At 47.8% G+C, this 15,000-nt stretch overlaps 1 protein-coding gene across 9 annotated transcripts in view; it reads left to right on the forward strand.

Annotated features, from left to right (window-relative positions):
- Positions 1 to 15,000, forward strand: part of Osbp (oxysterol binding protein) — a 221,252-nt gene that overhangs the window by 108,802 nt on the left and 97,450 nt on the right. For all 9 annotated transcript variants that reach the window (XM_043000308.2, XM_043000318.2, XM_086535916.1 and 6 more), the window contains one exon: positions 6,581 to 6,828. In XM_043000308.2, the coding sequence (XP_042856242.1) occupies positions 6,581 to 6,828 (248 nt within the window). The remainder of the gene's footprint in view (positions 1 to 6,580; positions 6,829 to 15,000) is intronic.

Here is a 15,000-nt window from a genome sequence, read left to right on the forward strand (position 1 = left end):
CCTCCACTTTCTCCATCAGTCCTCCACCGTCTCCGCCATCCACCCTCTACCTCCTTCTCCATCAATCCTCCACCTCCACCAATCCACCACCTCTACCTCCACCAATCCTCCATCTCCACCAATCCTCCACCTCCACCAATCCTCCACCTCCACCAATCCTCCACCTCCACCAATCCACCACCTCCACCAATCCACCACCTCCATTCTCTCTCTCCCTCGCTCTGCAACCTCAACCGAACAACTGGTTCCCTTGTGTTTGGTGGAAGGCGCGTCGAGCTGTGTGCATTTGCATAATAGGCCTTGCATGTTCCCCGGAAACGGCGAAAGGAAGGGTCGTAAACACATTGTCCGTCGGTCCAATGGTATTAAGATGAGGGTACTTCTCTTGCTGGTGGTGGCGGAGGGACGGCGGGCGGGCGGGCGTCCTAGGACTTCTTTTGTTTGTGGGGTTTGTGGAGGGGGAGTTTTGTTGGTGTTGTTGTTGTTGTTGTTTTTTGTTTTAGGGGTGATTGGGTTGGGTGCTGTTGTGTGTGGTTTGGATTATTTGTAAGTCGGTTATTTTCGTTGTTTTTCTTGTTTATTTCTATTTTTATCTCTTTCTCTCTCTCTTTCTATCCTTCTCTCTCTCTCTCCTTCTCTCTCTCTCTCTCCTCACTCATCTCATCTCATCTCATCTCATCTCCATTTTTCCTATCTTATTTTATCTCTTTCGATCTCATTCTCATCCTTTCTCCCTCCCCTCTCCGTTCATTTCTCGATCTCCCTTCCACTTAGTCATCGTCCTTTCTTCTCCTTCCCGCCATCCCTCCTTCTCCGTCTCTCCTTACCACCGCTTTCCCCTCTTTCCATTTCTCTGTCCCTGCCTTGCGCCCTGGAGAAGAAAAAAAATGGGGGCCCAATACCTTGCTCATTTGTCCTTTTGATAAAGTGTCGTTGTTGCTCCTCCTCCTCCTCCTTCTCCTCCTCCTCCTCCTCCTCCTCCTCCTCCTCCTCCTCCTCCTCCTCCTCCTCCTCCTCCTTCTTCGCCGAGGTCTTAACGGGACACATAAGAGAGTGCTGTAAGTGGGCTCGCTCTCTATCCAGTCTTTAATTGGATGGCTGAGGGAAAGTAGTTAGGGAGAGGGAGAGAGGCAGAGAGAGAGAGAGAGAGAGAGAGAGAGAGAGAGAGAGAGAGAGAGAGAGAGAGAGAGAGAGAGAGAGAGAGAGAGAGAGATACAGGTAGACAGACAGCCAGGTAGGCAGGATAAAGAGGCTAGCAGACAGGCAGGCAGGCAGGCAGGCAAAAAGGAAGAGAGAGACCCAGAGAGAGGGGGAAGGGAGGGAGGGAGAGGTAGAAGGGAAAGCGAGAGAGAGAGAGAGAGAGAGAGAGAGAGAGAGAGAGAGAGAGAGAGAGAGAGAGAGAGAGAGAGAGAGAGAGAGAGAGAGAGAGAGCGAGAGCGAGAGCGAGAGAGAGAGAGCATGAGAGGTGGAATATTGAAAGAGGAAGACAGAAAGGGGGGAGAAAAGAAAAAAAAAAGGAAGCAACGAGATAGAACGATGGCGAAAAATCAGATAAAGAGATCAAACCGAACTTTCTAAGTGTCCCTCGATCTGTCTGAAGAACCCCCGCCCCCTCCTTCCCTCCCTCCCTCCCCTTCCACCCTCCTGAAAGAGCCACAATTAGTCCGACGCGGCCCGAGCCTCGAGTGGCCATTTTTGTATTCACTGGAGCCTCTTGGGCCTCGCTCGGAGGTAGTAGTAGTAGTACGTACGCCCTCCGACGCCTGCCTCGTGTTTCTGGGTTGGGGAGTAGCTCGCCCGGCTCATCTCCTCCCCGGTTGCGTTTGAGTGGGGCTTGGATGGGGGGGGGGGGCCTTGTTTTTTTTGTCTTTCTTTCGGGGATGATTGTGTTGTTTAGATAGGGAGAGGGAGTGAAAAAAGAGAGGGAGACACAAAGAGAGAGAAAGAGAGAGAGAGAGAGAAAGATGGAGAGAGAATGAGAAAGAGAGAGAGAGAAGGGAAGGGAAGGGAAGGAGAGGGCAAGAGGGGGGAGGGGAAGAGAGAGAAGTGAAGCGAGAGTGAGAGAAATCTAAGAATATGAACTTTTTTTTCACCTCCCTCTCCTTCTCTCTCCTCGCTGCTTCCTCCTTTCCCTTCCTCCCTTTCGTTCTCCCGCATTCGCTCCCCATCAACCCTTCCCGATGAATTGGGAAACCTGTTCGTTGATAAAGGCGACACCCTGAGATGGCCTTCGGAGCAACCACTTTCTATGAAGCGTCTCCCTGTGAAAGGAATTTGGTGCTTGGTTCATCGTGTTGTTAGACTGCCAAGCACTTCATGACTACAGTGGACAGTGGACAGTGACATACCCAGTTTGCGTAAGTGGGTATAAGGGGAGGACTTGTAATTCTCTTCATTTGCTTGTCTGTGGTTAACGTGGATCTCGTTTGTAAAAACCTTAAATACCTATTAAAGTGATCAAGAAATGAAGGAACGGAGTAAGAGAATAAGTGAGAAACGGACAGGCAGACAGACAGACAGACAGACACAGACACAGACAGACAGACAGACAGACAGACACACACAGAGATAGGAAGGCCGCCTCACCCAATCGTAGCGAAATCCGCAACCGGAAAGTTCGCGGCACAAAGCGACTTCGAGTAATCCGATAACGATAGACAGGGCGTTCGTTGGTCGCTGGCATTCCGGTAGCAGCAGGTAGTGCATGTTAATCGCGTCGGGTAGACTGGCGGCTGATTATCCACGCTTTAGAGATTGAGGAGGGGGAGATAATCTTATGATTAGCTTGGATAAAGTTGGTTTCCGTGTTGGATAAGTGATTCATTGTTCGCGCGTCAATCTCTCTCTCTCTCTCTCTCTCTCTCTCTCTCTCTCTCTCTCTCTCTCTCTCTCTCTCTCTCTCTCTCTCTCTCTCTCTCTCTCTCTCTCTCTCTCTCTCTCTCTCTCTCTCTCTCTCGCTCACGATTGAGTGGCTTAACGGGTCTCACGGTTTGTTTATCCGAACCCTTTCACAATGGCTTAAGTATCATCAACAGCGATGGATATATATCGCGAAGGAAGCATTGAGATGGATGTTGAAAGGAGTGCGTGCATCAACATTGTAAGTTTGAATTGTAGATGTGTGTATGAGTGACTTTGAGTGTAAGAGAGAGAGAGAGAGTGTGTGTGTGTAATGTGTCTTGTTTCTTTTTAAGCTCTTTTAATAATGACCAAAGGTCATTTGAGTTCCTGCTGATTGACACGGATGTTCTTTTTCCCCCTTCCTTTCCCCTCCTGCGGTGATGGCTGTGGCTGTATCGAGGGCAGGCGACTTTAGTAGCACCACCACAGGTACAGTGCTCCCGCCCGGAGTGTTCACTCTCGCACCTGCAGGACCCCGTCGAGTCTCGCCCCGCCTCCCTCCCTCCGTCCCGACTTCCTTCGGGGTGCGGCGGCGGTGGCTGTGGCGGTCGCTGTGGTCCTTACGGGGTCTTCCGGGGTCCTCTCCGGGGTCCTCGCCAAGGAAGCCACGTTGGGAGCGAGCTCGGCTGGGGTCCTCTTCTCGGCTGGGCCTCTTTGGGACACTCGTCCAGTCGCACTGTTCCTCTTGCTTCGTTTCGAATCTGAAATATCTATGACGATTATTTGTTTATTTATGTCATTTTGCTTACCTATTTGGTCTTTTCTACGTCTATCCGTGAATAGAGATCATGATGTGCATGAAAGCATTATTTTTCCTCCTCCCCAGCAACCAAGGTGGCAGTGCACCCGTTTGCGATCAGTGTCATGAGCATGACAGGTAAACTTGTGTGGAGAAGGGGGAGTGGGGATTGAAAAGGAGGAGGTGTGGTGGGGGGGGTTGCATCCCCTTCCTCCGATGTGTGGATGAAAGGAGAGGGGTATTAGGGGGAGGGGAAGGGGTCGGGGAACTGCCATCATCACCTGCTTTGAATCACTTTTTGTTTTGTTTTTGTTTTTACTCTATCTGATGATGCATTCAGTGGCTGTATGTATGGGTCATTGCTACGTGCTTTTCTTTTTTTTCTTTGGCGGCATTGCTGTATTTTAAAAGTTTAGCGTTTCAAGAAGGCCGCTTCTTTCTTTCTTCGTGCAAGCACCGACGTCGGCAGCTGATTAGAGGGAGGTGGGGGGGATGGGGAAGGGTGGGAGAGGGTGTGCCCCACTGGCTACGTTCCTAGCACTATTGCAAGCTTGATTAATATGCGCACCTTGCACGCTATCACACTAATCGTCATTGCTGTTATTGTTGTGTATTTTGTGTAATATTTTGACGGAAATATTTGCTGATTATAATTTCTCCAGTTCATCTTCATCTCTCTCTCTCTCTCTCTCTCTCTCTCTCCCTCTCTCTCTCTCCCTCTCTCCCTCTCTCCCTCTCTCTCTCTCCCTCTCTCTCCACACACAATCTTCATCTCACTCTTACTTTCATTCTCACACACACTACATACGTTCAACAAACAACATCGAAGGGGACACGAAACGCACGGTCTTTATGCGAGAAATAATTCACCCCCCCCCTCCACCCCTAGTTAAAGACACCCCCGGGCCCTATCTTCATCCTATCTCTCCCCTCACCCCCTTCCTCTCCCCTCCCCTCCCATTTACCTGTTCCCCAAGTTGTTGACTCTGGCGGCAGTGTCCGTAGAGTTTATCCGTATAGTAAATCTGAGAGGGAAAATGTAGAGTGAAGGGGAATTTTAATTAATATGTTAAAAAATGAAGAAATTAAAGGATTAGAGATGAATTGGCATTTAGAAATGAATAAGAGATAGAGAGGGAAAGAAATCCATAAGGTTGATCAACAATAGGATAAGTCTGTGTTCCCTCCCTTTCGTACCCAAGTGTCTGTTAGGCTAGGATCTTGCCAGTAGCTCTTTTGCCATTCTGGAAGGACGATGACCGGAAGATTTTTTTTTTTCGGGGGGGGAGGGGGGAGGGGAGAGGTGGGGATCAGGGTTGATAGGAGACAGCGAGGATGGCTTTTTGAGATCGGTTGATGAGGTCGTCTTGATAAGGCTGGGTTGAAGGCAGGGAGATTTTTAGCTTTTTAGCTCTTCCACGTTTCCTTTCATCTTCCCCCTTCCCCTTCCCTTCCCCTTTTTCCTTTTTCTTCCCCCCTTCCCCTTCCCCTTCCCCTTCCCCTTCCCTTTTTCCCTTCCTCTTCCCTTTTTCCCCTGCCCATCCCCTTCCCCATCCCCATTCCCCATCCCCATCCCGCGTTCATTCGTTCGTTAGTTCGTGGCGAAAATGCGTTTGTATTTGTAAAATACGTATTTTATTTTAGGTTAGTTTTCTCGTGCGTAAAGGTAATCGGTTCTTTGTCTGTTCCGTCGAGTGTGGATTAGAGATGTTGAATGATTAATTCGTAGACAGAGACAAGGTTTAAAACCAAGAATGACCTTGGAAAAAAAAAAAAAAACGGTAGCTGTAAAATATAGTAACTTGTTTACAATACAAAGCATGTGCCATGTACTTTCATGTTATAATTAAAAAACCGTTGTTTAATCTGAATTCTACTAGAATCAACGGGATTTAATTAGTCTAGTTATCATACGCTAGTTATGCAGCGCGGCGTTTCAACTGCAAAGCGCTTTCCAAGTTTGTTTTAGTCGGTGCCTGTATATCAAAGCGTGGAGGCGTGAGAGGAAGATGGGCACATAAGACGCCGATACAGAAAACGGGAAGGTATGTTAATAAGGGGTGACTTAAGGAATACGGAGAGAAACTACCTGACTTGCTTTTTGCGGTGCTTTTCGATCGAGATTTCGAGGAGGATGGGTTTTTGGGGATGTTTTTGTTATTCCAGTTGGGGTTGTTTGTTTGTTTATGTTGCTGTTTAAGAACAATAATGCAGGACGTTCGTTGTGCGCTTGTTGGGTCCCTCACAGCAACTAACTTCATTGATAAGGATGATTTCTAACTGTACTATTTTCAAGTGTATCCAAATCCCTTACAGGGGTATCTTCTTAGTGAAATCGAAAACTTTTACACTTACAATTATCTCTTTGTCGCTTATTTCTCCCTCTCTTTCTCTTCTCTCTCTCTCTCTCTCTCTCTCTCTCTCTCTCTCTCTCTCTCTCTCTCTCTCTCTCTCTCTCTCTCTCTCTCTCTCTCTCTCTCTCTCTCTCTCTCTCTCTCTCTCTTCTTCTCTCTCTCTCTCTCTCTTTATCTCTCTCTCTCTCTCTCTCTCTCTCTCTCTCTCTCTCTCTCTCTCTCTCTCTCTCTCTCTCTCTCTCTCTCTCTCTCTCTCTCTCTCTCTCTCTCTCTCTCCCTCCCCCCTCCCCCCCTCCTCCCTCCCTCCTCCACCTCCCACTCTCTCTCTCTCTCTCTCACTCTCACTCACTCACCTTCTCTCTCTTTCTCACTCTTTTGCTCTCTCTTACACTCCCTCTCTCCTTCCCCCCTTCCCCCCATCCATCCCAATCCTACTCTCCTTCTCGCTGTCCCCATCGCACATCATGAGACCCAAACTGATGTTTGCAAAGCGATTCCCTCCAGACGAGGGCCGTTCCCGCAGCCCACCAGCCAGCCAGTCAGCCAGGCCTTTCAACCCTCTTTTCTCTCCCCTTCCTTCCCGCAGAAGACGAAGACGAGGAGGACGTGAGCGAGTCCGGCCGCGACGACGTGTCCAACACCCTGAAGGTGCTTACGGCCAAGCTGGAGGACCTACGGACATGCCACGACCTGATCATGAAGCACGGGGCGGCGCTGCAGAAGTCCCTGGCGGAGCTGGAGGCCCTGGACAACACGCAGGACCTCACCGCCAAGATCAAGACGGTCAACGAGAGGGCCACGCTCTTCAGGATCTCGTCCAACGCCATGATAAACGTGAGTGTGCGGATTGCCTTTCCCTTCGCGTCGTCTCGTTTTTTTTTTTCTTTTTTTTTCTTTTTTCTCTCGTTCTGGTCGTTATGTCGTGTTTTTTTTTTTTTTTTTGGTCGAGGGGAGGGGTGGGTGGAGGGAGAAGAGGAGGAGGAGGAGGAGGAGGAGGAGGAGGAGGAGGAGGAGGGGAGGGGAGGGGGAGGAGAGAAAGGCAGAGGAGAAAAAGGGGGGGCATAGAGGAGGAGAAGGAGCGGGAGGAGGAGAGGAAGAAAGTAAAGCAAAGGGGGGAAGAGAAGAAGAAGTAAAAGGGAAATAGAGGAGGAATAGATGGAGAAAGAAGAGAAGGAGAGGGAGGAAGAGGAGGAGGAGAGGGAGAAAGAGGAGAAGGAAAGGGAGGAAGAGGAGAAGAAGAGGGAAGAAGAGGAGAAGGAGAAGGAGAGGGAATAGAGGAGGAATAGATAGAGGAAGAGGAGAAAGAGAGGGAGGAAGAGGAGGAGGAGAGGGAGGGAGGAATAGGAGAAACAGAGGGGGGAAGAGGAGAATGAGAGGAGAAGGAGAGGGGAAGAAGAGGAGAAGGAGAGGGGAGGAAGAGGAGGAGGAGAGGGGAAGAAGAGGAGGAGGAGAGGGGAAGAAAAGGAGGAGGAGAGGGAGGGAGGAAGAGGAGAATGGGAGAGAGGAGGAGGAGGAACAAGGGAGAAAAGAGGAGGAGGAAGAGAAACAGAAAGAAGAGGAGAAGGTGGAGGGGGGAAGGACTCTACGAGGGGAGGTCATTTGGGTCATTCGGGATTCTTCAGAACTTTAGCTCGTGCGTGTGCGTTTTTCACTTCCTTTATTGCACAGGAATATGCCTTGCGTAAATGTTTTTGGTATGTGTGTGTGTGTGTGTTTATTGTTTGTGATATATGTATGTATGTATATATATATGTATGTATGTATGTATGTATATATATGTATATATGTGTATATATATATATATATATGTATATATATATATATATAGATATATATATATGTATGTATGTATGTAGAGAGAGAGAGAGAGAAGAGAGAGAGAGAGAGAGAGAGAGAGAGAGAGAGAGAGAGAGAGAGAGAGAGAGAGAGAGAGAGAGAGAGAGAGAGAGAGAGAAAGAGAGAAAGAGAGAAAAAGATAGAGAGAGAGCGACGCGAGAGGGTAGATGAGATAAAGATAAAGATAGACAGAAACAGATGTACCTAGTCATGACCCTAGTGATAGTGTCCTCTTGGCAATGGCGTGAAGAGCTCATGTCTTCTTGAGTTTGTGTGAATTCGTCTCTACGTTATTATGATTTAAGCACCTGACTTTGCTGTCCTGTTGAGCATGCAATCGTGCCAGTGCAAACCGCCATGGTCTTTAGTGCAAGTGAACTCGGCCTGTCCCTACACGAAGGTGAATATATGCAAATGAAAATGAAGCAAGGAGTCAGTCAGCTGATTGATGTACGAGATGGCAAAGAAGGTTGACATGATTGTTATTCACGTTGATTAGATTATTGCACTGCACTAGCGATAGACATGATTAAACGACGGATTGGAAACTGTATTGTGGTACTAGTGTGAGTATGGATTCGATATGTGGCATTGTTAATTAGATTTTATTCAGTATGGATGAATGAGGAGGCCGTTGTCTTGGGAAGGATTGCAGTGTTGCACAAACCGGAAGGAGGATTTGTTTTTTTCGTTTTTTTTTCGATTAGTTTGCATTGCATTTCGGTATTCTTTTCTAGTTGCCATATATTATTTTTCTCTCCGATATCTTCCTGTTTTCTTCTTGTTTTCTTTCAATCTCAGACCTCCCTTTTCCATCAGCCTCCCTCACTTCCTTTCCATCATCCTACTTCACATCCTTTTGCATCAGCCTCCCTCTCACCTCCTCTTCCGTCTCCCTCCCTCACTTTATTTCCCATCACCCTCCCCCTTCCCCCCTCCATCTTCCTCCCACCTCCCTCCTCCCTCCTCCCTTCTCCCTTCCCCCCACCTCCCCCCACCTCCCCCCACCTCCCCCCCTTCTCGTCCGCCCGTTGAGCGACCCAGATGGCTCCCTCCCTCCACCCCCCCCTCCCCCTCCCTCCACGATACTTCCCTGTAAGCTGTCATAAAAATGGGAAAAGGGACCAGCCATGCTTAACGAATTGAAGATGACCCCGCTTCCCTCCCGCTTGGGAAGTAGGGCGAAGCGGAGGAGAAAAAAATATCTTTTCTTGTATCGCCTTATTCTATTTAATTCTTCTTTTTATTATTATTTTTTTCTTTGTCTTTTGTCTGTTTTTCATTTTTTTTTTCGGGGGAATTACGGTCAGAGGTTGTTAACCTTGTCTCGCGTGGCATGGGAAATTGGTAGGAGGGAGGGAGGGAGGGAGAAATGGGGGGAGGGGAAAGTTTGCGAGGACAAAATGTAAAAAGTTGTGGTCGTCTGAATGGTGTGTTAAGATTTTATTATTTTGTATTGAATATTGCTTATAATTTTTCTAGAAGTTTAGCTCTGTTTTTTTTACTTATATAATATATCACTCATATATGAACTGAACGTTTTTTTTTATAATATTAAAAGATATTAGTATTTACGTTATCTTTTGAATTAATGATTACACATGTATAGTCAAACGGATGTATTTTTTTCGAATGTATTTTTTTTTATATCAGTGTCCCTTGAACATTACGGATATATGTATTTCTGAACTGGATTTGTGTTATTTCTTTACTCAAGACGTTGAATTATTACAAATGTATATAATAAAACGGTGGAAAATATAAATGCATTAACGAACATTAGAGGATTGTGTCTCCAAGATTATTGTGATCTTGTTTTATTTATCTATTTATTTATTATTATTTCTTTACGGTGTGAAGGATGCCATCGTTTTTAATGTGTTTTTTTTTTCTTTAGTTTACCTTTCGAAGTTTTTAGCAGCGTTTTCTTTTCTGCTTTCATTTTCTTTTTCTTCCTCCCCCCCCCCCCTTCTCTCTCTCTCTCTCTCTCTCTCTCTCTCTCTCTCTCTCTCTCTCTCTCTCTCTCTCTCTCTCTCTCTCTCTCTCTCCCTCTCTCTCTCTCTCTCTCTCTCTCTCTCCCTCTCTCTCTCTCTCCCTCTCCCTCTCCCTCCCTCTTCATCTCCCTTTCCCTTTCCCTTTCCCTTTCCCTTTCCCTTTCCCTCCCTCTCTCCCTCTCTGTTCGTGTACGCGTGCATAGTGTCGCTTTCTTGTTTTTATTTCATTTATATAAATGTTATATTTTCATGTTTGTTTTTTATATTGGTTTGCAAACGGATATGGCAGTCTGAATCACAGATAGATAAGGGTTATTGCGAAAGGAAGACGTCATAGTGTCCTAATTGTTTATTTGTATTTTTTTCCCTTTTTTTTTGCGCGTGCGTGCCTGATAATGTATATAGATTATACGTATGTAATATATTTTTATTTGTATTTTTGAATATTTGTTTATATATGTACGTGTATATACACACATACAGACAGATATACAGACATACCTACACACTGCACAGCAGATTAATAGGTATCAGATTCATTCCTTGACCTGGCAAAGACAGCTGTCTGGATTGCCCTATTAAAAGCAAATAAAAACCAAACGCATAATAAAGTCAAGTGAAAAGAGATAATCGAACTTAATAGTCAGCTGAGCGCCGCGGCCGTCAGCTGTGACAGGCGGACATGACATCGCGGGAAAGGTCACATTTCGTGTCGTTCCCTGACCTTTTGAAGGGCCACCCAGCCATCCATCCAAGCTGCCGTCTGTCTGTCTGTCTGATGGTCTGTCTGTTTAGCTTCTGTTCGAATGGGTAGGGGTTGGGGGGTTAAGATGTGGGGGAGATGGGGGTAGGGGTGTGGGGGAGATGGGGGTAGGGGTGTGGTGGGAATAAGGGTAGGGGTGTGGGGGAGAAGGGGGTAGGGGTGTGGGGGAGATGGGGGTAGGGGTGTGGGGGAGATGGGGGTAGGGGTGTGGGGGGGGTGGGGGTAGGGGTAGGGGTGTGGGGGAGATGGGGATAGAGGTAGTAGGGATGTGGGGATGATGGAGGTAGGGGTGTGGGGGAGATGGGGGGTAAGGGTGTGGTGGGGATAGGGGTAAGGGGGTGTGGTGGGGATAGGGGTAAGGGTGTAGGGGGAGATGGGGGAAGGATGTTGGGGTGTGGGGGATAGGGGTAGGGGTGTGGGGGTATGGGTGTGGGGGAGATGGGGATAGGGGTAGGGGTGTGGGGGAGATGGGGGTAGGGGTGTGGTGGGGATAGGGGTAAGGGTGTAGCGGGAGATGGGGGTAAGGGTGTGGGGGATAGGGGGAGGGGTGTGGGGGTATGGGTGTGGGGGAGATGGGGGAGATGAGGGTAAGGGTGTGGGGGAGATGGGGGTAAGGGTGTGGGGGGGATGGGGGTAGAATGTGGGGCAGATGGGGTAGGGGTGTGGTGAGGATAGGGGTAAGGGTTTGTGGTAGGGATGGGGAGGGGGATTAGGTTGGTAGGTGTGGCGTTTATGTGGGCTAGAGGTGGGTGCTTATGGAGGGGGGAGGGGAGGTTGTGGTTAGGATTAGGGGGGGGGAGGGAGAGGGTTATGGTGGGTATGAGGGATAGGGTGGGTGCCTCTCACGCAGGGATAATGAGACGTCAAGGCGGTAATGATGATGTTTTGGCAAGGGAGTTTGATTGGGCGAGCGAACGACTGCGCTATGGCGGTCGTGGTGGTGGTGGTGGTTTTATTGTTTTTTTTTTATCTTTCGTCATCTTTCTTTCTTTCTTTCTTTCTTTCTTTTTTTTTTTTTTGTATTTCCTCTTCGCGTTTGCCTTATTTTTGTTTCGTTTGTCTTTCAATTTCCTTCTCTCCTTCCCGTTATATTTGTTTTTTGTTTTCTCATTTCTTTTCTTATTCTTTTCTTTCTCTCTCCTCTTCGCTTCCTCTTCGTTTCCTCTTCTTCGCCTTCCTCTCTTTTCCCTTCTTCTCTCCCCTCCCCCCCCTTTTTACCCTTTTGTCATGCGTTTGGTATGCCGATGTCATGATGCGGGTGACACAGTTGTTCTTGTGCGCATATGAACGCATGAACACTTTTTTGTTGTTGTTGTTGTCGTATTGTTTTGTTTTGGTGTTTGCGGAGGTTTTATGTGTGTGTGTGTGTGTGTGTGTGTGTGTGTGTGTTTATTTAGTTCAAGTTTGCGTGTATTCTGTGCTATATATGTTTTTGTGCACATCCTGGTGTATGTATTTTATGTGCGTTTTTTGAGACATGTCAGTGCTCCTTTTCAATATTAATTTATTCTATTGCCTTGGTTTAGTTAGGCGTGCAAGGGCACGGAGGCGCGTAGTCTATGTCTGCTGACTGTGATACAAGCGCACAAGCTGCTTGCCAGCATGCATGCTTACCGTCTTGCTTGCTGCGGGCGTCCGAGATTAAAGTAAGTGGCATGCTATTCTAAGCCACACGAGGTAAGTCGCGTTGGCCGGAAATTCGGGCGGAAACACACACCAACCAGTCCAGTCCGCCTTTGTTGTGTTGTGGTCGGTCGGGCCTAAAACCTAACCTAACGCCCAGCCGTTATTACGTCACCGCCCGCCGTGGTCCCGCTGTGCTGATTTATATCCCCGTCTTGACTTCGTCGCTGCTTGCTGTGGTTGTGGAAGTTTGTGAGGTGGGATGGGGGGGTGGGAATGGAGGTTGAAGGGGGAGGGGAGTGTATGAAATGTTTTGACGTGTTTTCATTGAAGGAAATTCCCTGGGTTTCGCGGTGACACGGGCGGGGGTGCGGTAGGGGGTGCGGGCGGGGGTCGCGCGGCCCGCCCCGGCCCGCCTTGGGCCTGGCAGGAAGAAGCGAGACTCGCGAGGGCGCCTGCACTCTCTCGGTACACGTGCACCCGGCCTCTCTCAGCCGCGCCGCTCCAAAGCCCCGCTCCAAAGCCTCCTCACCCTCTTCATCCTCCTCATCCTCGTGCTCTCATTCTTCTTGTTCGTCGTCGCTTTCTTTTATTCTTCTTTCCTCTTCTTACTCTTTTTATCTTCTCACTCTTCCTCCTCTTCTTCGTCCTTATCCTATTCCTCCTTGTCCTCTTCCTAATCTTCCTCCTTCTCCATATCTTTCTCTTCTTATCCTCCTCCTCCTCCTCCTCCATCTCTTTCTCCTCCTCCTCCTCTTCCTCCTCCTCCTCCTCCTCCTCCTCATCCTCCTCCATCTCTTTCTCCTCCTCCTCCTCCATCTCTTTCTCCTCCTCATCCTTATCCTCCTCCTTCCCCTCCTCCTCCGTCTCTTCCTCCCACTCCTGCCCCCCCCCCCCCTCCCGCCTAATCAGCCTCCTCCAGATATCCTCATCGTGAACCCTAGTTCTTTGTTTCGTGTTGGGGGTGTGCTACAGCGCTCATGTGTGTTCGTTTGTTTGTGTTGGCCGTGTCGCCTGTGTCTTTTACTACTGAATGTATTGTGTGTGGGTGTTTGTGTTTTTGTTTCTGTTTGTTTATTTATTTTATGTGTAATTGTATTTGCTGAGCGTGTTTATTTATATATTTGTTTGCGTATGTTTTTTTTGTGTGTGTTTGTGTGTGTGTGTGTGTGTGTGTGTGTGTGTGTGTGTGTGTGTGTGTGTGTGTGTGTGTGTGTGTGTGTGTGTGTGTGTGTGTGTGTGTGTGTGTGTGGACCCTAATCGCGAAGTGTTTGCGATTAGGGTCTGTGACTGTGGATTTAATGGGGCGCAGATGTAGATATATATAGATACTGATGTATTTATGTACATCCGATATTTATTTTATTATTATTGTTGTTGTCAGTCTTTCAAACAGTCAAATGGGTACAGTGTATCGGAAGTACCAGCGGGTGTAGGAACTTTCGAAAGATAAAATAAAATACACGAAAACGCAACTCACATACGTCACTCCGCCATCACAGTGCTGTGCATTTTAAAAGCATTTTTCACAGTGACCATATCCCCTGCTCCCGCCTCTCTTTCTCTCTTGCTCGCTATCTCTCTTTCTCTCTCTCTCTCTCTTTCTTTCTCTTTCTCTCTCTCTCTCTCTCTCTCTCTCTCTCTCTCTCTCTCTCTCTCTCTCTCTCTCTCTCTCTCTCTCTCTCTCTCTCTCTCTCTCTCTCTCTCTCTCTCCTCTCTCTCCTCTCTCCTCTCTCTCCTTTCTCTTTCCATCTCTCTCTTTCCTTTCCTCACTCTCTGGTGGTCTCTCTCTCTCCTCCGATGTCTCTCTCTCTCTCTCTCATCTCCTCTCTCTCGCCTCTCTTTCTCTCTCTCTCGCCTTTCTCTCTCTCTCTCTCTCCTCTCTCTTTCTTTCCTTCTTCTCTCTCTCTCGCCTTTTTCTCTCTCTCTCTTCTTTCTCTCTCTCTCTCTCTCTCTCTCTCTCTCTCTCTCTCTCTCTCTCTCTCTCTCTCTCTCTCTCTCTCTCTCTCTCTCTCTCTCTCTCCTCTTTCTCTCTCCTCCTCTCTCTCTCTCTCTCTCCTCTCCCCCCCTCTCCCTTCTCCTCTCCCTCTCCTCTCTCTCTCTCTCTCTCTCTCTCCCTCTCTCTCTCTCTCTCTCTCTCTCTCTCTCTCTCTCTCTCTCTCTCTCTCTCTCTCTCTCTCTCTCTCTCTCTCTCTCTCTCTCTCTCTCTCTCTCTCTCTCTCTCCCTCTCCCTCTCCCTCCCTCTCTCTCTCTCTCTCTCTCTCGTGTTGTCGCTGTTGAGATTTTGCATCGCGATATTTGTTTGTTTAGCCTTTTTTTGGTTTTGTCAATCTCTGGGGTTAATAAGGTGTTGATTGTGTCATGTGTCTGGTGTTGTTGTTGCTACTGTTATTGGTTTTCGCCCTATTCTTTATCTTGTTATTTTTTGTTGTTGTTATTTATTTGGTATCATTATGATTATGATGATAATGGAAATAATGATAGAAGTGATGGTTATGATGATGGTGATGATGGTGGTAGTCACTAGTATTTGCATTGATAGTTATACGTTCCATCATATGAATGTAATGAATTGTGCCACGTAGGCTGAATCCGGCTCCATGTTGGTAATTAACCCCTTCCGGAACTGTCTTTGTCCGATTGGCCTGGGTACAATCGCCTTGGCGTAATCCGGGTAATTCTGTTGCGTACCGTGTTCCGTCCAGAGACTGCGATGACTTGCGTACCGTACCGTGTTCCGTCCAGAGACTGCGATAACTTGCGTACCGTACCGTGTTCCGTCCAGAGACT

The sequence above is a fragment of the Penaeus japonicus genome, unplaced genomic scaffold (assembly GCF_977035675.1).
Source record: "Penaeus japonicus unplaced genomic scaffold, GWHDUDI00000001_assembly GWHDUDI00000004, whole genome shotgun sequence".
NCBI lineage: Eukaryota > Metazoa > Arthropoda > Malacostraca > Decapoda > Penaeidae > Penaeus > Penaeus japonicus.